At 44.9% G+C, this 23,832-nt stretch overlaps 1 protein-coding gene across 1 annotated transcript; it reads left to right on the top strand.

The window, feature by feature from the left end:
* The first annotated feature begins 1,220 nt into the window (after window positions 1–1,220).
* Window positions 1,221–21,203, top strand: LOC135487731 (titin-like). The gene has a single exon (XM_064771799.1). The coding sequence runs from the start codon at window positions 1,221–1,223 to the stop codon at window positions 20,472–20,474; it is 19,254 nt and encodes a 6,417-aa protein (XP_064627869.1). The 3' UTR covers window positions 20,475–21,203.
* The last annotated feature ends 2,629 nt before the right edge of the window (window positions 21,204–23,832 follow it).

Genomic DNA, 23,832 nt, shown 5'->3' with positions numbered 1-23,832 from the left:
TTCGGCTCCGGATTTTCGAATTTTTTTTCGGACTTTTTCTCTCAAGTGAGGATTGTGAGGTAAGAACAAGTTTTATAATCAATTTTTATTGACAATATCCTACATACCCTGTATATATTTTCTCCATTCGTCTAATTAATAATTTAGTATTTGAGCATCTATACAGAACTAAGACTTTGATGCTGCGCGGCGCTGGTCGAACGCTGAGAAGATGATTTGAGAAATTATATTCATCCTTAAAACACCCTCCCTATCTCGGGTTGGCTTTTAAAAACATCCAAACTTTAAAGCAAAAAACGCAATTCCGCGAAAATGTACGATTTTGGTAAGATACGACTGGATAAAAATTTTCACAAACCCCTTTACTAAAACACAAGTTTCAAACATACCTTATGCGATCTACCAGATGCTCTTGCTAATGTCTGGAAAACCAAAAAGGCTCGCTTATCAATTAATGCTAAGTTAACTCAATAAATCAATATTTCACTGATGCACCAACTTCCGTGTTGGGAAGGACCTTAATCTATATCTAGGTCCTTGCTTTTTGGCTATGTTGAAAACAAACAGGGGAGTAAAATTTACTTCGACATTCATACTAAAAAAAACTTTGGGCTATCTGAAAATTTTCTAAGTCAGACTCCCGAGGCTGTCCGTATCGTCATCCTAATATCTCATTCTTAAGATGGAGGCTGGGCGAATGCGTCCGGAGTGTAACATATATGAGCTATTATATGTTCAATTGCATTTTAATGAATTCATTTTCTCGATATGCCTTACCTCCTTCCGGGTTACAGATTTGTTTACGCGTTTCCAAGGCCTGACAAGGGCCATCAAAGCACGTGGGAAAAGCTGTTGAAATTAGCTGGTTTTCCTTCGCTCGTTGTTGGTTTGAGTCAATACCGTTAGGCCGAGGTGTATATACAACTTTTCCTCAGACTGAGAAAATAAAAGAAACACTCTTTTCCCTGTTTCTTTTTTCTTTCATGCCACATTAAACCATCACTAGGCATAATCTCGTAACAGTATAATAGCGACAAGACCTCGTGGCCATGGCATCTGACATTATTACAAAACAAAGAAACTAATTCAAACCAAAAAATATTTATTTATTTCATGCATGAGCCTTTGTTTATTTTCATTTTTTACAGGATGATTTAATCGTGATACGCCCCAACCCAGAATCGATCCTTTTTGAATAAAACTCCATTCCTGAAGCAAAGATGGCCGAAAGGCAGACGATGTATGGAAATGAGGGGAGTGTAAAGAACAAGGAGGCAGATGATGTCAACGGTTCCGCAAAGATCAATCGTGACATCACAGCAAATGTTGCGGCGACTCGAGATGGTGCGGGAGTCTTCAAGGGCGTGAAGGTCAACTCTGAGAAGGACCATCTGTGGTATAATGGCCCAAAGAGAGTTCCAGAAGCTGAAGCAGACGATTTGGTCAAAATGAAGGAACAGAAGCTAGTAAGGAGCAGACGCGAGTTATTTGAAAATGGTTTACACCAGAATGGTGACGATACAAAACAAGCTACTCAGAGGAGGGCAAGCAACAGCCTGCCAGCCGACCGTTCGCATGAAGCTGTCGAAAGGGACGCCATCATAAATGAAAACTGTGTTGGAGGCCACGACTGTGGTAATGATGAACAACAGGACATATTGCAACAACAGAACATTCCACAGACGTCAGCTCGAAACCCGCCTACCACAAATGGGCATGATGTCGAGAATGCTAATTCGAAAGCCATATCTGAACACGTTGGGAACTCCGTCCAGGATGCTGCTCACTCTGAGACCAGAGCTGCTCCAGCTTTGAATGGGACAGTGAACGGGACTGCTGCAGGTCCAATGGCAAACATGAATGAAGCAGGAACAACGGATGAGAATATACTGGACGAGTTTGACAAGTTATTGGACGGATTTGATGACAGACGTCTTGGAAATGGACTAGAAGGAAAGGAAGAGAACAGAACTGGGTCAGCGACAGAGGAAGGGCATGGGGCTCAGGAGATGGACGGAACATGCAATGTCGGGTTAGACGCTGGACAAGATGCAGGTGATGTAGACAACGGTTCAGGAAAAGCAGACGAGTCAAGATCTAACCTGGAGACAGCTGGAGGCGAGGATGATCAGCTGACAGGGGAGGTCAAGGAAACAAGCGAGGTCACTACCAAAGAGGAAACAAAAGAGGCATCCAGGACAACGCAGAAGGACGAAAAAGTTACCAGGGAGTTTCGAGATGATGACCTTGCTGAAGGGCACCCGGGAATTGAGACGACGAGCCTCACTAGCCTCGAGAAAACCAAAGAAAATATCAAGAAGGTTAGAAGGGAAGAAAGTAGGGAAAGACTGTCAGATACAGAGAGGGAGGTAACTAATATAAAGTCAACTGAGGATATCAGAGACGTCCATAAGGTGACAGAAGAGGAGCGAAGACAGGAAGTCCGATCTACGTCGCGGCACAGATCAACTGAGAGAGCGGGTCTGCATGGACAGAGTCAAAGGTCAGCAAGTGTAACAACGACGGCTAGAGCAAAAAAGTTGAGGAAGGAGCAAGAAATTGACGCCACCACAGAAGAAACAGAATGTGAGAAACCTGGAATTGAGGTCACAACAGAGAAGACAGACAAAGAAGCAGTAGCCAGTGAGACACTAGAATATGACGTTATCACTGAGAAGGCAGAAGAAGCAGTTCTATGCGAGACACCTGAAACTCAGATCACCACCGCGAAGACAGGCAATGAAGCAGTAGCGAGTGAAACACCAGAACATGAAGTTATCCCTGAGAAGACAGAAGAAGCAAATACATGTGAGACAACTGAAATTGAGGACACCTCGGAGAAGACAGAGACAGATGCAGTAGCCAGTGAGACACCATGTGAGGTTATCGCTGAGAAGACAGAAGCAGCAGTTCTATGTAAGACACCTGAAATTGAAGTCACCACCGAGAAGACAGAAGAGACAGTTCTATGCGAGACACCTGGAATTGAGGTCACAACAGAGAAGACAGACAAAGAAGCCGTAGCCAATGAGACACTAGAATATGACGTTATCACTGAGAAGGCAGAAGAAGCAGTTCTATGTGAGACACCTGAAACTCAGATCACCACCGAGAAGACAGGCAATGAAGCAGTAGAGAGTGAGACACCAAAACATGAACTTATCACTGAGAAGACAAAAGAGACAGTTCTATGCGAGACACCTGAAATTGAGGTCACCTCCGAGAAGACAGAGAATGAAGCAGTAACGAGTGAAACACCAGAACATGAAGTTATCACTGAGAAGACAGAAGAGACAATTCTATGCGATACACCTGAAATTGAGGTCACCACCGAGAAAACAGAGAATGAAGCAGTAGTGAGTGAAACACCAGAACATGAAGTTATCACTGAGAAGACAGAAGAGACAATTCTATGCGAGACACCTGAAATTGAGGTCACCTCCGAGAAGACAGAGAATGAAGCAGTAGCGAGTGAAACACCAGAACATGAAGTTATCACTGAGAAGACAGAAGAGACAGTTCTATGCGAGACACCTGAAATTGAGGTCACCTCCGAGAAAACAGAGAATGAAGCAGTAGCGAGTGAAACACCAGAACATGAAGTTATCACTGAGAAGACAGAAGAGACAGTTCTATGCGAGACACCTGAAATTGAGGTCACCTCCGAGAAGACAGAGAATGAAGCAGTAGCGAGTGAAACACCAGAACATGAAGTTATCACTGAGAAGACAGAAGAGACAGTTCTATGCGAGACACCTGAAATTGAGGTCACCACCGAGAAGACAGGAAATGAAGCAGTAGCGAGTGAAACACCAGAACATGAACTTATCACTGAGAAGACAGAAGAGACAGTTCCATGCGAGACACTTGAAATTGAGGTCACCACCGAGAAAACAGAGAATGAAGCAGTAGCGAGTGAAACACCAGAACATGAAGTTATCACTGAGAAGACAGAAGAGACAGTTCTATGCGAGACACCTGAAATTGAGGCCACCACCGAGAAGACAGGCAATGAAGCAGTAGCGAGTGAAACACCAGAACATGAACTTATCACTGAGAAGACAGAAGAGACAGTTCGATGTGAGACACCTGAAATTGAGGTCACCACCGAGAAGACAGGCAATGAAGCAGCAGCGAGTGAAACACCAGAACATGAACTTATCACCGAGAAGACAGAAGAGACAGTTCTATGCGAGACACCTGAAATTGAGGTCACCTCTGAGAAGACAGAGAACGAAGCAGTAACGAGTGAAACACCAGAACATGAAGTTATCACTGAGAAGACAGAAGAGACAGTTCTATGCGAGACACCTGAAATTGAGGTCACCACCGAGAAGACAGGAAATGAAGCAGTAGCGAGTGAAACACCAGAACATGAACTTATCACTGAGAAGACAGAAGAGACAGTTCTATGCGAGACACCTGAAATTGAGGTCACGTCCGAGAAGACAGAGAATGAAGCAGTGACGAGTGAAACACCAGAACATGAACTTATCACTGAGAAGACAGAAGAGACAGTTCTATGCGAGACACCTGAAATTGAGGTCACCACCGAGAAGACAGAGAATGAAGCAGTAGCGAGTGAAACATCAGAACATGAAGTTATCACTGAGAAGACAGAAGAGACAGTTCTATGCGAGACACCTGAAAGTGAGGTCACCTCCGAGAAGACAGGAAATGCAGCAGTAGCGAGTGAAACACCAGAACATGAAGTTATCACTGAGAAGACAGAAGAAACAGTTCTATGTGAGACAACTGAAATTGAGGACACCTCCCAGAAGACAGGCAATGAAGCAGTAACGAGTGAAACACCAGAACATGAAGTTATCACTGAGAAGACAGAAGAGACAGTTCTATGCGAGTCACCTGAAATTGAGGTCACCTCCGAGAAGACAGAGAATGAAGCAGTAGTGAGTGAAACATCAGAACATGAAGTTATCACTGAGAAGACAGAAGAAACAGTTCTATGTGAGACAACTGAAATTGAGGTCACCTCCCAGAAGACAGGCAATGAAGCAGTAACGAGTGAAACACCAGAACATGAAGTTATCACTGAGAAGACAGAAGAGACAGTTCTATGCGAGACACCTGAAATTGAGGTCACCTCCGAGAAGACAGAGAATGAAGCAGTAGTGAGTGAAACATCAGAACATGAAGTTATCACTGAGAAGACAGAAGAGACAGTTCTATGCGAGACACCTGAAATTGAGGTCACCACCGAGAAGACAGAGAATGAAGCAGTAGCGAGTGAAACACCAGAACATGAAGTTATCACTGAGAAGACAGAAGAGACAGATCTATGTGAGACACCTGAAATTGAGGTCACCACCGAGAAGACAGGCAATGAAGCAGTAGCGACTGAGACACCAGAACATGAAGTTATCACTGAGAAGACAGGAGCAGTTCGATGTGTGACACCTGAAATTGGCATCACCATCAAGAAGACAGACGAAGAAGAACCTGATATTAAGGTCACCACCGAGAAGACAGACGAAGAAGTGGTTTCAAGTAGGGCGGCAGATATCGTGGTCACCACTGAGAAGACGGAAGAAGCAGTCCCAACTGAGGCACAGGAAATTAAGGTCAAAACAGAAAAGAGTGACGAAGAAGCCGTTCCCAGTGAGACACCAGAGATTGGCATAATCCATCAAACGACTGACAAAGAGGTAGTTCCGAGTAAGACACCGGAATCTGTGATTACCACTGATGAGACAGACAAAGAAGAAGTTCCAAGTGAGACACCCGAAATTGAGGTTACCAATGAAAAGACTGACGAAGAAGCAGTTTCCATTGAGTCACCAGCAATCGTGATCACCACTGAGAAGGCAGACGACGAGATAATTCCCAATGAGACACCCGAAGTTAATGCCACTACTGAGAAGACGGATGATGAAAAGGTTCAAAGTGAGACTACCGCGGTCGATGTTACCACTGAAAAGACAGTCAATGCAGAGGTTCCCAGTGAGACATCCGCAATCAAGGTCGCTACAGCGAAGACGGGTGAAGAAGCATTTCCAAGTGAGACATCAGCAATTGAGGTTACCACTGAAAAGACAGGCATAGAAGCTGTTCCTTCTGATACAGCAGCAATTGAGGTCATCACTGAAAATACAGGCGAAGAAGCAGTTCCAAGTGAGACACCAGCAATTGAGGTCACCACTGAAAAGACAGGCAAAGAAGCTGTTCCTACTGAGACAGCAGCAATTGAGGTCACCACTGAAAATACAGGCGAAGAAGCAGTTCCAAGTGAGACACCAGCAATTGAGGTCACCACTGAAAAGACAGGCAAAGAAGCTGTTCCTACTGAGACAGCAGCAATTGAGATCACCACTGAAAACACAGGCGAAGAAGCAGTTCCAAGTGAGACACCAGCAATTGAGGTCACCACTGAAAAGACAGGCAAAGAAGCTGTTCCTACTGAGACAGCAGCAATTGAGGTCACCACTGAAAATACAGGCGAAGAAGCAGTTCCAAGTGAGACACCAGCAATTGAGGTCACCACTGAAAAGACAGGCATAGAAGCTGTTCCTACTGAGACAGCAGCAATTGAGGTCACCACTGAAAAGACTGGCGAAGAAGCTGTTCCTCGTGAGACACCAGCAATTGAGGTCACCACTGAAAAGACAGGCGAAGAAGCTTTTCCTACTGAGACAGCAGCAACTGAGGTCACCACTGAAGGGACTGGCGAAGAAGCTGTTACTCGTGAGACACCAGCAATTGAGGTCACCACTGAAAATATTGGCAAAGAAGCTGTTCCTACTGAGACAAAAGAAACTGAGGATGTTACGGAGAACTCAGAAGAAACAGTTCTGCATGAAGCATCGGTAATTAAGGATGGCACTAATAAAAAGGTCGAAGAAGCAGATCCTGGTGAGGCACCAGGAATTGAGATCACCGCTGAAGAGACAGAGGAGCTGGAAGTCATCTCCAATGACGTACCTGAAGTTGAAGTCAGTAAAGTACCATCTGTTGATGCCAAGACTGAGAACACCATTATCAAAGACAAGCCAAAAACCGAAGAGATCAACGAAGACAAGCCAGGCGTTGGAGAGACTGAGGGTGTGGAGAGCATCATCGATCACAAGCCAGAGGCTGAAGAGACCATTACTGATAACAAGTCCGATGCAGCGGAGACCATCACCGATTGTAAACCAGTTGCTGCAGAGACCATTACTGGAAAGAAGCCAGAATATGTTGAGAATGTCACTGATGACAAGCCAGAGGCTGTAGAGACCGTCAGTGATGACAAGTCCGAAGCTGTAGAGACTCTCATCGATGACAACTCAGAAACCATAGAGACTCTTACTGATCACAGAACAGAGGATGTAGGAAGGTCTACTGATGACAAGCCAGTGGCTGTTGAGACCGTCAGTGATGACAAGTCCGAAGCTGTAGAAACTGTAGCCGATGACAAACCAGAGGCTGTAGAAACTGCAGCCTATGACAAACCAGAAGTTGTAGAAACTGTAACCGATGAGAAGTCAGTTGCTGTGGAGTCTACCACCGACAACAAACTCGTAGCTGTAGAAACTCTCACTGATGACAATCCAGAACCTGTAGAGACTCCTATTAATGACCAGCCAGAAGCTGATGACTCAACAGTGGACGTAGTGATGTCCACCGGTGAAAAGCCAGATGTGGTTGAGCCACTCACAGACGACAAACCAAACGATGCAGAGACGATCAATGATAACAAGTCAGAGGATGTGGCGACTGCCATCGATGACAAGCCAGAATCTGTCGAGATCATTTCTGATGACAAAACAGGGGCAGTTGTGTTTGTCAGCGATGACAAGCCAGAAACTGTCAAGATCATTACTGATGACAGACCAGAAGCTGTAGAGATTGGCATCGATGACAAACCAGAAGCTGAAGAGAATATCACTGATGACAAGCCAGAGGCTGTAGAGAATCTCATCGATGACAAGCTAGAAGCTGTAGTGACCATCACTGCTGACAATGAAGAGGCTGCAGAGATCATCGCTGATGACAAGGCAAAAGCAGTAGAGACTGTCATTGATGACAAGCCAGAAGCTGTAGAAACTCTCACCGATGACAAGCTAGAAGCTGTAGAGACTATCACTGCTGACGATGAAGAAGCTGCAAAGATTGTAGCTGATGACAAGGCAAAAGCTGTAGAGACTGTCATTGATGACAAGCCGGAAGCTGTAGAAACTCTCACCGATGACAAGCTAGAAGCTGTAGTGACCATCACTGCTGACGATGAAGAGGATGCAGAGATCGTCGCTGATGACAAGGCAAAAGCTGTAGAGACTGTCATTGATGACAAGCCAGAAGCTGTAGAGACTCTTACCGATGACAAGCTAGAAGTTGTAGTGACCAACACTGCAGATAATGAAGAAGCTGCAAAGATTGTAGCTGATGACAAGGCAAAAGCTGTAGAGACTGTCATTGATGACAAGCCAGAAGCTGTAGAAACTCTCACCGATGACAAGCTAGAAGCTGTAGAGACTATCACTGCTGACGATGAAGAAGCTGCAAAGATTTTAGCTGATGACAAGGCAAAAGCAGTAGAGACTGTCATTGATGACAAGCCGGAAGCTATAGAAACTCTCACCGATGACAAGCTAGAAGCTGTAGTGACCATCACTGCTGACGATGAAGAGGATGCAGAGATCGTCGCTGATGACAAGGCAAAAGCAGTAGAGACTGTCATTGATGACAAGCCAGAAGCTGTAGAGACTCTTACCGATGACAAGCTAGAAGCTGTAGTGACCAACACTGCAGATAATGAAGAAGCTGCAAAGATTGTAGCTGATGACAAGGCAAAAGCTGTAGAGACTGTCATTGATGACAAGCCAGAAGCTGTAGAGACGCTCACCGATGACAAGCTAGAAGCTGTAGAGACTCTCACTGATGACAAGCCGGAAGCTGTAGAGACTATCACTGATGACACAACCGAAGATGCATTGTGGTTCATCGATGACAAGCCAGAAGTGGTAGAGCCACTCACTGATGACAAGGCAAACGATGTAGAGACTATCAATCATAACAAGTCAGAGGATGTTGAGACTGTTACCGGTGACAAGACAGACGCTGTAAAGACTTTCACTGATGACGAGCCAGACGTTATAGAAACCATTACTGACAACAAGCCAGAGGATGTAAATACGGCCACCGATGATAAACCAGAAGCTGTAGAGACTGTTGCCGATGACAACGCAGAAACAGTAGAAACCATCGCTAATGATGATCCAGGAGCCGCAGAAACCATCACTTATGGCAAATCAGAAGCTGTAAAGGCTGTCGCTAATGAGCAACCAGAGGGTGAAGAGACCCCCGCCAATGATAAGCCAGAAGCTGTGGACACGATCACTGATAACAAGCCAAAAGCAGCTGAGATACCTAATGATGAAAAGCCAGTGGCTGCAGAAACCGTCACTGATTACGAAATAGACGCTATTGAGACTATCACAAATGACAAGCCACACGCTACAAAGACTGTCACCGATGAGAATCCAGAAGCTGTGGAGAACATCACCGATGACAAGCCTGAGACTGTAGAGACCATCGCCGATGGCAAGCCAGAAGCTTTAGATTCCACCGCCTCTTATGACAAACAAGAGGTTGTAAAGACTATGACTGATGATAAAACAGAAGCTGCAGATTCTGTCACCGTTGACAAGCCAGAAGATGTAGAAACTCTCACTGATGACAACCCAGAACCCATGGAGACTCCCATCGAAGACCACCCAGAAGCTGGAGAGACTGTCAATGATGACAAGCCAGAAGCTTTACAGACTTCCATCGATGACAAGCCAGAGACTGTTGAGATTATCGCCTATGACAAGCCAGAACCTTTAGATACCAAAACCGACGACAATAACGAAACTGTAGAGATCAACAGATGTCACAGGCCAGAAGGTCTAAAACCCTTGATTGATGATAAAACGAGGGCTGTAGTAACCTTCACTGATGACAAAATAAAAGCTGGGGTGATTCTCACTAATGAGAAGTCTGGAGCGCCAGAGACCATCATCGATGATACGACAGAAATTGTAGAGACCATCGCTGATGGCACACCAGAGGCTGTGGAGTTTATCACTGAGGACAAGCCAGGAGCACTGAAGACAATCATTAATGACAAGCAAGAAACTGCAGTGACCATCACTGATAGGGAATCGAATAGTATGGTAACTATCTCTGATGCCAAGCCAGAGGCTGCAGAGATTGCGGCTGATGATAAGAAAGAAGCTGTAGAGACTCTCATCGATGACAAAACAGAAGCTGTAGTGCCCAGCAATGATGCCACGTCAGAAGGTGTAACTCATGATGAGACCGAGACTGTAGACACCATTACCGATGACAAGACAGAAGTTGTGGAGACCATAGCTGCTGATAAGCCAGGAGCTTCGGAGATTATCGTTGATAAGGAGACCGGGGATGTGGTGATCAGTACTGATCACAAGACAGAAGCTGTAGAAACTATCGCTGACGAGAAGGCCGAGGTAGTGGCGGCCATTACCGATGATAAGACAGAAGCTGTCGAGACCATTGCTGATGATAAGCCAGAAACCTCAGAGTCAATCGCTGACGAGGTGACCGTTGCTGGAGTGATCATTACAGCTGACAAAACAGAAGCTGAAGAGATCCTTGCTGATGACAGGACCCAGGCTGTGAATACTATTACTGATGATAAGACAGAGGCTGTTGCAACAATTACGGAAGACAAACCAGAAGCTGTAGGTCCCATTCCTGACTGCATGCCTGAACCTATGAAAACATTCAGTGATTACAAGCCAGTGGCTGCAACCATCGATGATGATAAGAAAACTGAAGTTAAAACTGAAGTCGAATCTGCCGTTGCTGATAAACACGAAGTTGAAGCCGTTGTTGTAGAGGCATCTAGCCCGAGGCAAATTATGATATTAGAAGCCGCCACAGAAAAACTGACTGTTGAGAGCACAGTTGGTAATGAATACGGGCAAGATCTGAAAGCAAGTCTGCCACAGCTCTCTGAAAACAAGGTCTACGACACTGACATCTATCACAATATCGAAGACGGCGTGCTCCAGGTCCAGTGCGTAGTTAAGGTAGTCGACGGCCACGAGTTGCCAGAAGACTTGACTTTTGAAAGATGGAGTCAGAGAGGAAAAGTATCAATGCGTGATGTTGACTGTCAGACTAATATCTCCTTGGGGGTTGACGACTGTGATGTTGTGGTGAGAGATCCGCAGACAATGAAAGAACTAGTCTATAGCGGTTTCAGGAAAGATCAGTCCGTGCCTGACGTTGAAGTGGAGGCCGCCCTAGTTGAAGAAGCCGTCAAAGAGGAGACGCCAGAGTGCGATACAATCGAAGATGAATCACAAGAAATAGAGTCCAGCCAAAGCAAAACAGCAGAGATGGAATATGTCCAAGATGAGACACCGGAGAAAGAGGACAAACAAGATGAGACAACAGAGAAAGAAGCCATCAAAGATGAGTCAACAATGGTGGAAACCTTAGAGGATGAGTCACCGGAGATTGAGGCCGTACAGTATGAGACACCAGAGATAAAGGCCGCCCAATGTGAGGAAACAGAGATAAAGGTCGTCCAATATGAGACATCGGAGATAGAGACCGCTGAAGTAGAGACGCTAGCGTCAGAGACCGTCCAAGATGATGCACGAGAGGAAGAGGCAGACCAAAGCAAGGCAACAGAGATCGATGCCGTTCAAGACAAGATACCAGAGGCGGAGGCCGACCAAGGTGAGACAATAGAGATCGACGCCGTCCAAGATGAGAAACAAGAGGCAGAGATCCAAGATGAGATGCCAGAGATCGATGGCGTTCAAGATGAGATGCCTGATGCAGCGGCCAACCAAGGTGAGACAATAGAGATCGATGCCGTCCAAGATGAGATACCAGAGGCAGAGGCCATCCAAGGCGACATACCAGAGGCAGGGGTCGTCCAAGGCGACATAGCAGAGGCAGGGATCGTCCAAGGCGACGAAGCAGAAGCAGTGGTCGTCCAAGGCGACATACCAGAGGCAGGGGTCGTCCAAGGCGACATAGCAGAAGCAGTGGTCGTCCAAGGCGACATACCAGAGGCAGGGGTCGTTCAAGGCGACATACCAGAGGCAGGGGTCGTCCAAGGCGACATAGCAGAAGCAGTGGTCGTCCAAGGCGACATACCAGAGGCAGGGGTCGTTCAAGGCGACATACCAGATGCAGGGCTCGTCCAAGGGGAGGCAACAGAGCTCGATGCCGTTCAAGGTGAGATAACAGAGGTAGAGGCTGAGGTCGAGACCACACAAGATGATGTATCTCAGGATGAGGTTGACATGTATGTTAATGCTGATAAACAAACCAGAGATCAAGTCCACCCTGGAAATACGGAGGAATGTATAATTAAGGCTAAGGAAGCTGAATCTGAAGTTGTTACTAATGACTCAAATAACTCAAATGAAGGAAGAGCAATTGCTGAGACGAAGAAAGTTCGTAAAGTAAGCACTACAGATGAAACAAAGGAAGTTACGGTTATCACATCGAAAGGAGAAAGAAAAGAGACTATCTCAGTTGGAGATGAGGTAAGAGAGATCTGCACGGTATCTGAAACTGAAGAAACGAAAGAGAGTTCTAAAGTCGTTAGACGAGAAGAGACCACGAAATCGACTGAATTGGGCGAGACTGTGACGGAGACTACCAGTGTATCCAGCATTGAGAAGACAAGTGATAATATGCGGAAGAGCATGACTGAGGAAAGCATGGAAAAGATATCGGATGAGGAAGATTTGACCGAAATTACTCGGACTAGGTCAACTGAGGAACTGAGTGAGAACTCCAGAATCGTGGAGGAGGAGATTTCTCGGGAGGTGAGCAGAGTTACTAGTAGCGTTAGTTCACTGATTGCTGAAGGCGATTTTGAAACACAGGAAACTTTCGTGAGTGTGGATGGGGAGGAGTTTGCATCCGATGAAGACACATCTGAGAGTAGTGAAGACGCAATGCCAGTTGAGGAAAAAGCGTTGGGCGCAGATACACCTGATATTGGAATTGTGAATGAGAAGAAACCTCGTGCTGATGGTGATGCTGTCAAGGAGAACACCACCAAATGTGATGCTAATGCTGTCACGGAGGTCGCCAGTGCAGTTGAAAAGGGTGAAGTCACTGAGGATAAGTATGATGAAGTCACTGAGGTCACCCCTGAGATTGAGAACGATTTGGTCGCTGAGGGTCTCAATGAGGTTAGGAAGGATGAAGTTGCTGAAGTTGAAAATAATGCAGTCACTGAAGTTGAGGGGGATTTAGTTACTGAGGAGGTCAGTGAAGTTGAGAAGGATGATGTCACTAAAGTTGAGAGTGATACAGTCCCTGCAGTAGAGAATGAAGAAGTCACTGAGGAAGCCACAGATAATGAAGTAGTAAATGTGGACATCACTAAAGATGAAAAGGGTGAAGTCACTGAAGTTGAGAAGATAGTCACTACTGATGTTCATAATCAAGCAGTTACTGACGGCGTCGCTGAAGAAGAGGAGGACACGCCAACTCAAGTCGAGAAGAAAGCCATCACTGCTGTTGAGAAGGAAGAAATCACTGAAATGGCGACTGAAGCTGACAAGGAAACAGATACTAGGGACGTTGCTGAAGCCGACAACGATAAAGTCAATGATGTTGAGAAGGATGAAGTCACTGAAGGTGACAAGGAAACAGATACTGGGGGCGTTGCTGAAGCCGAAAACGATATGGTCACTGATGTTGAGAAGGATGAAGTCACTGAAGGTAACAAGGAAAGAGATACTGGGGACGTTCCTGAAGCCGAAAACGATAAGGTCACTGATGTTGAGAAGGATGAAGTCACTGAAGGTAACAAGGAAACAGATACTGGGGACGTTGCTGAAGCTGACAACGATAAGGTCACTGATCTTGAGAAGGATGAAGTCACTGAAGGTAACAAGGAAAGAGATACTAGGGACGTTGCTGAAGCTGACAACGTTAAGGTCACTGATGTTGAGAACGATGAAGTCACTGAAGGTGACAAGGAAACAGATACTGGGGACGTTGCTGAAGCCGAAAACGATAAGGTCACTGATGTTGAGAAGGATGAAGTCACTGACACTGAAGCTGAGCAGGATGCAATTACTAAGGACCTCACTGAAGTTGAAGAAGAAATTATGACTGAAGTTGAGAATGAAGAAGTGACCGATGACGACACTGCAGCTGAGAAGGTAGCAGTATTCAAAGGTGTCAATAACGCTGAGGTTAATGAAGTCATTGAAGTTGAGAAGGATGCAGTTCCTGAGGCCTGCGCTGACAGTGAGAAAGAAGCAGTTTCTGACGATGTCACTGAGGGTGAGAAGAATGGGGTAACTGAAGCTAGGCAGGATGAAGTCAATGAAGTTGAGAACGCAGTCACTGAGAAGGATGAGGTCACTAACACAGAGAAGGATGTAGACGTCCCACAAACTGAGCAGGATGCAGTCACTGAGGACATCGATAAAGGTGTGAAGGATGAGGTCACTGAAGTTGAGAAGGAAGCATCCGTTGCTAACACTACGAAGGAGGCAGTCACTGGAGAAATGAATGAAATAAAAAAGGAAGCAGAGACTGAGGACGACACTGACGTAGAGAACGCAATCATTGGGGAAGTTGAGAAGGACGAAGTCACTAAAGTCGAGGTACCTATAGATGAAGTCAAGGAGGTGGTCCCTGAAATTGAGAAGACAGCAGTCGTCACCGATGTTAAGAATGATGCAGTCGCTGAGGATGTCACCGGTGTTGAAGATGAAGTAGCGACCGAGGCTGATAAAGATGCAGTGACTGAAGTGGTCGATGAAGATGGAAAGGATGAGGGTACTAAGGTCAACAATTACACCGTCGATGAAGTTGAGAATGGCGCAGTCGCTAAGAACGTCGCTGAAGTAGAAACTGAACTATTCACTGAGGCTGATAAAGATGCAGTCAAAGAAGAAAGAAACGATGTCATTATAAATGAAGCTCTCATTACCGAAAGAATGCTCAGAAATGAAGAAGCCGGTGCCGTTATTGACTGGGATAAGAGAGCCAGTAACTTGCTAGGAGATAACAACACGGCGGTGATCCCTGACGCAGGAGATGCAAACACTCAAGACAATTCTTTACTCGAGAATAAAAACACGTCTGTTGAAGCAAATGGTGAAGGAAGTGATGAATTGAGTAGTGTTGGTGAACTACACTATGAAGAGGGAGAAGAAGATACTGGAAGGAATAGAGAAGCCAAAGGGAACGATTTGAATGAGGGAGAAATAGACGTAGAGGAACCGGAAGGTATTCAAGGAAGTCAAGATGGCGGATTTGGTAATGATGACGATTTGACCTCTGGACGCACTGAACTTGATGCATCGGGGAGTGAACTCGCCATAGCAATGGATGAAACCATGGCAACAGTCAAGATGTTGGTCGAGGCAGCAACCAGGGCCGCAATGATTGAGATAGAGGATGAAGACGATGAGGCCTTCATCATTGATGACATGGGAGAAAGCACAACTGACAGTGCGCTGGAGAGCTGTTCCTTGGGAAGTTATGGTGTGTCGTCTGCAGAAAGACGCACTCGTGATGTAATGACGGATCGTGACAATGACGAAGGCAACCCAGAGTATGGAGAATTCAATATGCCTGAAGAAATACCCGAAGGCCAAGAAAGAGATGGTGCGATTGCGCCCGAGAACAAAACATTCATAGACAGGTCAGAGATATCATCCAGTCTGGTCGCTGAAGCTGGCTCGGCTAGTTCAGCAGACAGTGTCAGCACTTCCCACGGTTTCACGGAAGAGGGAAAAGAATCTGTAGAAGAAACCCACGTCAGGGGTGGTACGCTTATTCCAATGGTGGTCGTCACCAATCATGCCACTGATGACAAAGATGCATTATATACGGAGAGCACGATCGGAAATGAAGATGCGGATACTGAAATAAGGAATATTGAAGATGAAATCAAGGTCACAGATGATGCAGGCGAAGTCGACAAGGTCAAGGACATTGAGATCGCAGACGATGTCGACAATGTTAAGGGCACAGATTATGCAGAGAGTGTTGTCAAGGTCACGGGCGTAGAGGATGCAGACAAAGTTGACAACGTCAAGGACACAGAGAACGCAGACGATGTTGACATGGACCTAGAGGGTGAACACAAAACCGACAAGGTAAAGGACACGGAGGATACCGACAAATTTGAGAAGGTTAAGGACACTGAGGATGCAGACTACACGGTTGAGGACACAATTGACGCCGACGATCATGACAAGATCCTGGTCTCTGAAGATGCCGGCAGTCACTTCAGAGACACCAAGGTTGAGGATACCGATGGACAAAATGTTGAACTAAACGCGACAGATATCATTGAAGGAAACCAGATGAAGAGTTGTCCTGGTGACGACGTGGACCACACCGGGCCACCAGAAATGAAAACAATGCTCGAGCCTGACTGGAACAACGACAATGTTACAGAAAATGAAATAACTGTTGATGCTATTATCCTAGACCACGAGGCCAGTGAACTTATCGATAAATATGTTGATGTTGAAGGTGAAAATAATGAAAATGTTAGTATGGAATTTATTGATCCATGCAGCAGTACGATTGAAATTACCAATACTCGTGCAACCTTTTCTGCCGGTACCGTTAGATTAAATGGCCCAGAATACAATAACCAGGCGGAGGATAGCGATGCCAATGAAAATATTGTTTCGGGGGCTCCAGGAGGTAGAACCACATCGCCCGTTGTCATGGGAGGCCACAAAGATTCGAGTGTTGTGGAGGGTAGCCTTTCGCTGTCATCGAGTGACGAATCGTTTGGAAACGCAGGCGATGGAGTGCGTGTGCAAAAAGCTGTTGATATGACACCGGAAAACGAGGAAAACAATGATATAGAGACCCGCACTACTATAAACATGAGTGCTGAACATGATAAAGTGGATTTAGACGGTGAGGATGTGAAAGAAATCACCAAAGATTCGGATATCATACCACCTGTTGATGATGAGGTCAAAGACACTAACATTGAGAATACGGGACAGGATACTGACCAAGATGTCCCAATAGACATTGGTCGAAACAGTGCTGTTTTGGCGGGAGATGCTCAAGTGGATAATGCTGAAGTGACTGTGATAACAAATAGTGAGGCGGATACGTCGCAGGAAAGTGACAGCGGATTGGAAACTTCTGCGCCCGGTGATAAAGATGACAGGCCCGTCAGTGGAGATACTACGATGGAGGAAAACAATATCGACAGTGGATTAGAAGGTACTCTTAATGAAGGTGGGGTAGTTTCTGATGAAACTTATACTAAAGATGGTAATGATAAAACGGTTTTGGAGGCGAATATTGAGCAAACTTGCGTAGAAAAAGACGGTTCTAATGAACTGAATGAGCAGAGTGACAATGCTACGGACACTGTTGAAAATACAACGCCTCAGCCGGAGAAAAGTACATTAAGCAACTCTGTAGTAGAGCTGACTCAGGATGCAATACATCAAGCAGAGGACGAAACTGCGGCTGTGGTTGGGGCAGAAGTGGTAGGAGATGGAAAGAAAGAGGGCGAAAATGATGTAAATAGTGAACAAACTGGTGAAAATGAGACACTGGCTGAAGGAGAAACAGTGGATGAAACTTCCCAGGAAGTTATCAATAATGCTGATTCCAACGATGCAGGTGACATTGTAGCAGAGACAGGTGATAACGCAGAGGTCACGCTCATTAAGGAGGAGAAGGAGGACCTGTCCAAGGTCAAGGACGCAGAGGAGATTGAGGTCAAGGCTACTGAGGATACTCCAGAATCTGAAGAGGGTGAGTCACTTCCTATCTTACTTGAACATGAGAGTGCTGGTTCCGTTGCGGCAGTTGGCACAGGACCCGCCGGAGATTCTCAAGACGGTGATGAACTTGAAAACGAAGTAGAAAATGATAAAGTGACAGAAGGACTAGAATCGGCGGATATAGCTGCTGATGTTGAAAAGACCAATGAGAGTGATGTAGAAACTGAACGGGACGATGGTATGGATACTGCCTCAAAAAAAAGCGATGCTGCAGAAAGCGATAATGGAACCACTGATAATGATGAAAATCCGCCGGCAGTTGAACCAGAGATTGAGCAGACAACAGCTCAAGATGAGGAAGGATCCGTTGATACCGGCAATGTCAACGAAGACGTGAAAAGGGAAGATTCGTTAGCTGCCGATCCGGGGAATGATCTAGAACAAACAGTGGATGATGACAATGCAGAAACGGCTATTGTAGCGGATGATATTTCTCCTGCAGACGATCCAGAGATAGACCAGAACATAACACTTGAGGAAGGGGGATCAGTTCAAGGTGTTGAAAAGGATGGTTTCTCAGCTGAAACTCTGGAGAACGATGAAGAACAAACCCGAATAACTGTGGAAGTAGATGAGCAAGAAAAAGAAGTAGGCCATGAAAATGTGATTGATGTTGGCCCGGTGCCAAACATTGCTGAGGCTGAAATAGAAGACGTTGCCGATGTTGTTGTCGATCAATCAGAAGACGTTGAATCACAGGCAGTATTAGGTGAGGATCAGTTCGACGACGCTGTGAAAGAAGAAGGACAAAGTGATGACGCTGATGTTGAAATTGATACTGCAAATGGTGTTGTTGTAGCAGAAAACAAAAGCGTAGCCGAGGATGAATCGGTCACTGTTGCCCAAAATGATGTTGATGCAGCGAGTGATGCGGCTGCAGCAGACAACAATAGCCTGGCGGGCGATGAAACGGTAACTTTTGACCAAGATGAAGCTGAAGCTGAAGATGTTAACAATGCAGAAGATATTGTTGAGTTCGAACAGGAAGATGATACTGGGATGAAGGACGATAATGCAGAGGATCAAACAAGCCCTCCAGGATCGGGAGTAGAACATGATGGCGACAATGGTCCAATTGCTCAAGATGCGGTTGATCACCAGGGAGCTGAGGGTAGCAATGAGGATAATGAGGTCAAGGTAGACATGATAGCAGACGATAATGAAACTGAAAAAGAAGCTGTGGTCGAGTTGGATCCAGTTGAATCGGAAAAGGAATTTGGGGTAGACGGGGCAGAAGTTGGTAATCGTAGTCATGACACGAGAGATGACGAGATAGAGCGAGATGTGGAATTCAAAACGGCAGAGGAGGTCGATGGTGGAGAAGGTGATGATGGGGATAACTTGGGGGAAGATGTCGCTTTAGCTGCTGCTGAAGATGAGATCAATGATGCTGAACATTTCAATGTTGTTGCCAGAACCGGGCCCGATGATGGTGTGGACGATAGAGCTAGTCCAGCTGATTCAATAGTAGTGCAGAGTGAGAATGGGGACCATGTCATTTTGGAAGATAAAGATAGTGGAGTTGAAAATGACAAGGTTTCTAAAGGAGATGATACCAGCAGACAAGAATCCGTTGCTGAGGGGGACGTTGATACTCCAGAAAGTAGGGATAGTGCTCTGGAGGTTGATGAGAAAACCACAGTGAAAGAGACTGTAGAAACTCAAGAAATAACGGAATCTACTCATGACGTTACAGAATCTAAGGAAGATCCATTTGGCGATTGGGACGATTTCGATTCGAAACGAAAAGAAGAGGAAGCTATTACGCAAGACGAGGATGATGATGCCGAAACAAATGGTGTGATCATTGGAAACGATGTAGTCCAAGATAATGGTGATATTAGAGAAAATATCGAAGCTCATAATGATGGCTACGAGTCTGATTTCGAAGATAAAGCAGAGGAGGAATTGAACGATGACAAAATTCCGCCACCCACCGACAGAACATTGTCTCGAAATGGGACACCGCTATCTCGGGCGACTACGCCGGCTGCATCCAGGTCAGGCACCCCACTCAAACGGTCACCCACACCGACAGGGGACGACAGCCGGCCGAACAGCTCCCTGAACCTCCGAGGGGCACACTACCACGTTCTCCCACCGATCGGAGACAGAGAGCGCACGATGGACTCCGTGAATTCTCTGAACGCATGGCAGACGACAGATGAGGAACTGACGCCGAGAGACGAAAGAGTTGCCGATTCGCCTTCCCCGCAAAATAAGAAAGCTCTTCCACCTTTAGGATCAGAACCCAAGCAGAAGGCGAAAAAGGCAGCAAAAGATTCAAACAGTAAGAAAACCGGTCGCGAAGACAGGAAAGCCGGGAGTCTTCCAAAGCCGATAAAGTCGTCTGCTTACGTTGAGAAAGGGCGTCTGCACGTGACTCTTCAAGGTGAGGCAAATGTCATGGACTTTGGGAAAGGTAAGAAAAAGAACCCAACTCCCGTGCCCCTTGATGTCAACATTCTGATCATGAAGGAGAAGAAGTCCAAGAAATCGCCCATGTTTGGTCAGCCGAAGCGAAAGCCGCCGCCGAGGCTTGCTCCGGTGAGTATCGCCGAGAAGGATGTGGTGAATCTTCGCGCCCAGGGACCCCAGTTCAACACTAAGTTGGAAAACTCTGAGAAGCGAGTGAACCCCGTGTGGAGGGCGAAGAAGCTGAAGACTAGTAACCGTTAGTCGTTTTGACAGGCGCGTGGTCTTGGTTTTTTATGACCTGATAACTGGGTTCATTTCATTGTAACCGTTCCTTGAGAACATTATACAGCAGGATTATGTACGATTAATTTTTCACTATGTATTTAGATATTTTGGCATCCTTTCTGCAAGTATACATTAGAGATAATCTATATAATAGTACATTTGTTTTCTGTTGCATGTTGTACTAATACATGTATTTCGTTCCGTCCATACTAACATAGATATTTCGAATGATATATATAAAGCTCAACATTTTGTACAAAAAAATATAGATTTTTGGCGCTTGTATGTATGTACATTCCTTTTTCGTCGGAATGGCAAAATAGATGTTCCCGATTTTTGCCTCGACTCTTTCTTGTGGCGGCTATCGAAGTTTCCGACTTTTTGATAGAGTGTACTAACATTTCCGGTTACTGTCCGCTGGAAATTGACAGTTTAGACTCAATGGAATCGTTTGAGGGTGGTCGAGGAATTGAGGGGCGAATGAAGTCCTTTTCAACGATCTAAAATCGGTTTATCCCTTCATTTTGAACCGCCAGGAACTTCCGAGAGTCTGGTTGTCAATTTCCGGTGGCCCGTAATTGGTATATTGATTCGAATCGCCAAACCATATACTGTAGAAAAATCGATGAAAACATATGCACTATGATTTATAACGCAGAAATAATATTTTCACCATGAATGATTTAATAAAATTGTTGTAGCAAACTTTCGTTGTTTTTATTTTATCATATACGAGCAGTTTCATTTGTTCACAATATAACTGAAGAATGACTTAACAGTTTATAACAGTATAGCGTGACTGATATTCAAATACATTGTAAGTTGTGTCCATGCACAATGGCTTTACCTCATTAAGCACGACTATAGCTGATGTTCACAACTTTAAATCGCGTGCAAAATTTCAAAAGCAATGTATAATAAATCAATTGAAGTTAACATCATTCCCGCCTATAAGACAATACATTGTTTAATGATAATCTATCTTATAGAGCGCCCCCGTAAAAAAGTAAAATCCTACAGACAGGTTTTGTCCACGCGATATCAATTTTCACGGGACGAGACTGAATGATGTTCACAACTTAAAATCGCGTCCAATTCGTCTATATCTCAAAAGCGATGTAAACAAATTAATTGAAATTAACTTTATTCCCGCCTACTAGTCCACATTTCGCCAAAAGTTATCCCAAGCAATGTCAACTTCAAAGATCATATGATTGCCCTGTTTGGCGTGAGGTGGGATCAGATCAAAATCACAAAGCCCGCCTCTTGATCAAGACAGAAAAGATAATTTACCGAAGTTATATCCACGCGAGCCATCTTCAACCTCATCAGTGACTGAATGCCGATCACAAATCAGACTGCGTTTATCTCATCTGTTTGTCAAATTGCTATAAACAAATTGATTTCTTCTCTACCTACCACGAAGCGTTCATCGATATCACCACTCCATTTTCAATACTTAAAGCACCTATCTATCTATCTATCTATCTGTCTGTCCCGCGCAGCCATGCGGTCATTGGGGCGACTTTGTGCAGTTGACTACACATATCACGACACATAGCACGAAGCATAGTGATGTTAAAAATAGATTAAGTCTTGGAGATGAAAATATGGCCCAGGGTTTGGAGTTTTGATTGGAATTCATATTTGCTGACGTCTCGTCCACGCAATCAGTCGCAGACTCAATGTGTCCTCAATCAGAACACTTCCTGAGGACGCTCTTCATATCTTGACAAAGTACCGCTAATTGCTATAGAATAAAACCAACTAGTCTTATTTCATAAACAATGGGGTGCTAGGTATTTGATGTAGACCGACGGCAATGGGTTAATATAAACATCAGATAGTACGGCGCATCAAAACAAACTGTACTTTTAAAGTATTTTTGAATACAAACCAGGTGTCAGACAAGCCACGTTAGGAACATGTGTCTTTTTGCTTAAACAGAAGGTGGTGTTTTGACAGTGATAATGAATTTGTGGTCCAGCCGGACACTACGTTTGGGAGGAATACATGCAATCGTTAACTCAGCGAGGTGTATTACAACTCCCTGGTTAACTTTCAGTACAGGTATCTGGATGGCCATGAACGGCCCCTCAACAGCTGGTGTCCGCGCAAATGCTGGCCAAAAGCTAAAGATGGACGCTGAACGACTTTGGCGGAGACAAGCGCCGATTCATTGGAGATATTGCAACCAAATTCTTCCAATTGAACGGACGGCTCGGATATGCTTCTGCAGTACGTGAGAAGTCCAACCGTCTTGATAATTTCCCGCGGTGATTTCAACAGTTTCCATAAAATAATGAGGGGGATTTTATTATGAAATAAGTGTGGAAAGGTCACAAACATTTCATGTCCGAAAGACCAAAACATACGAGTGGTTTTAAGGCGACAAATAGTATTTAAAAGGACAGTTTAAAGAAACTGGTCGGATTAAAAGGATGCCAGAATAGGGAGGTGTACACAACTTATCTTAATGAGCCAACGGTTGAATTCTAATCGGTTGGTGGTGATCCGATTTGAAGACTAAACGGTTCCTTAGTTATAACTGTGACATTAATGCGATCGCCGTCGTAACGGCGACACTACTAAAAGGGTTACCGGTTCGGAATGTACCAACTTTGTGAATGCACATTTTAAAACTACTTTTGTAAAGGCGAAGAAAAAGTGGAGCAGACATAGAGTGTTGAAAAGATTGATAACATTACAAGCAATATAGTAATATTCATCCTCTTCATAATGATAAGTCTCAATGAATCTCGAAACTGAATTGTATCACTAATTGAATCATCAATTTAATTACTAGTACCAAATAAGTGATCTGACATCAGACAAGTTGAACATCGATCACAAATAAACTATTGTGTCTATTCTAACTGAATCGCCATCAACAATTAAATCAACTAATTAAACTATTTACTTCGAAAACTACAGTTCTCTGACTGAATTTCACTAATAAGCAAAGCGCGATGGGCAATTGCATCATAGCGCAGGGCAATTACGTCACAGGCTGATGACCAATCATGGACCGTAATCCCAGCGGGAAAGTTGTTTGCATCTCCAAGTGCGAACAGCAGAACTAATTTCTCCCGTTGCTTGTTTAAGTGAATAGCCATCACGACTTTGGCAACCTGTCATTTATAAGCTGGGGACTTTCCCTAAGCGCTCATTCGAATCTTTGCTTCCATAACGTTCACATCTCAATCAGTTCTTATCACTTCTCTTGCTCTTGGATTATTCGACCCTCGTGCATCCTTTTGTGGATTTGACAGCTCACATTGAGGACATTCGTTGAAATATTTTGTGGATTTATCATCGTCTTCTGCGAATAGAA

Source organism: Lineus longissimus, chromosome 5 (assembly GCF_910592395.1).
Source record: "Lineus longissimus chromosome 5, tnLinLong1.2, whole genome shotgun sequence".
Taxonomy (NCBI): Eukaryota; Metazoa; Nemertea; class Pilidiophora; order Heteronemertea; family Lineidae; genus Lineus; species Lineus longissimus.
This window is presented reverse-complemented; position numbering and strand designations above follow the sequence as displayed.

What these genes read in the sequence shown, in the direction of transcription:
- LOC135487731 (XM_064771799.1), top strand. Translation starts at nt 1,221, where the DNA reads ATGGCCGAAAGGCAGACGATGTATGGAAATGAGGGGAGTGTAAAGAAC.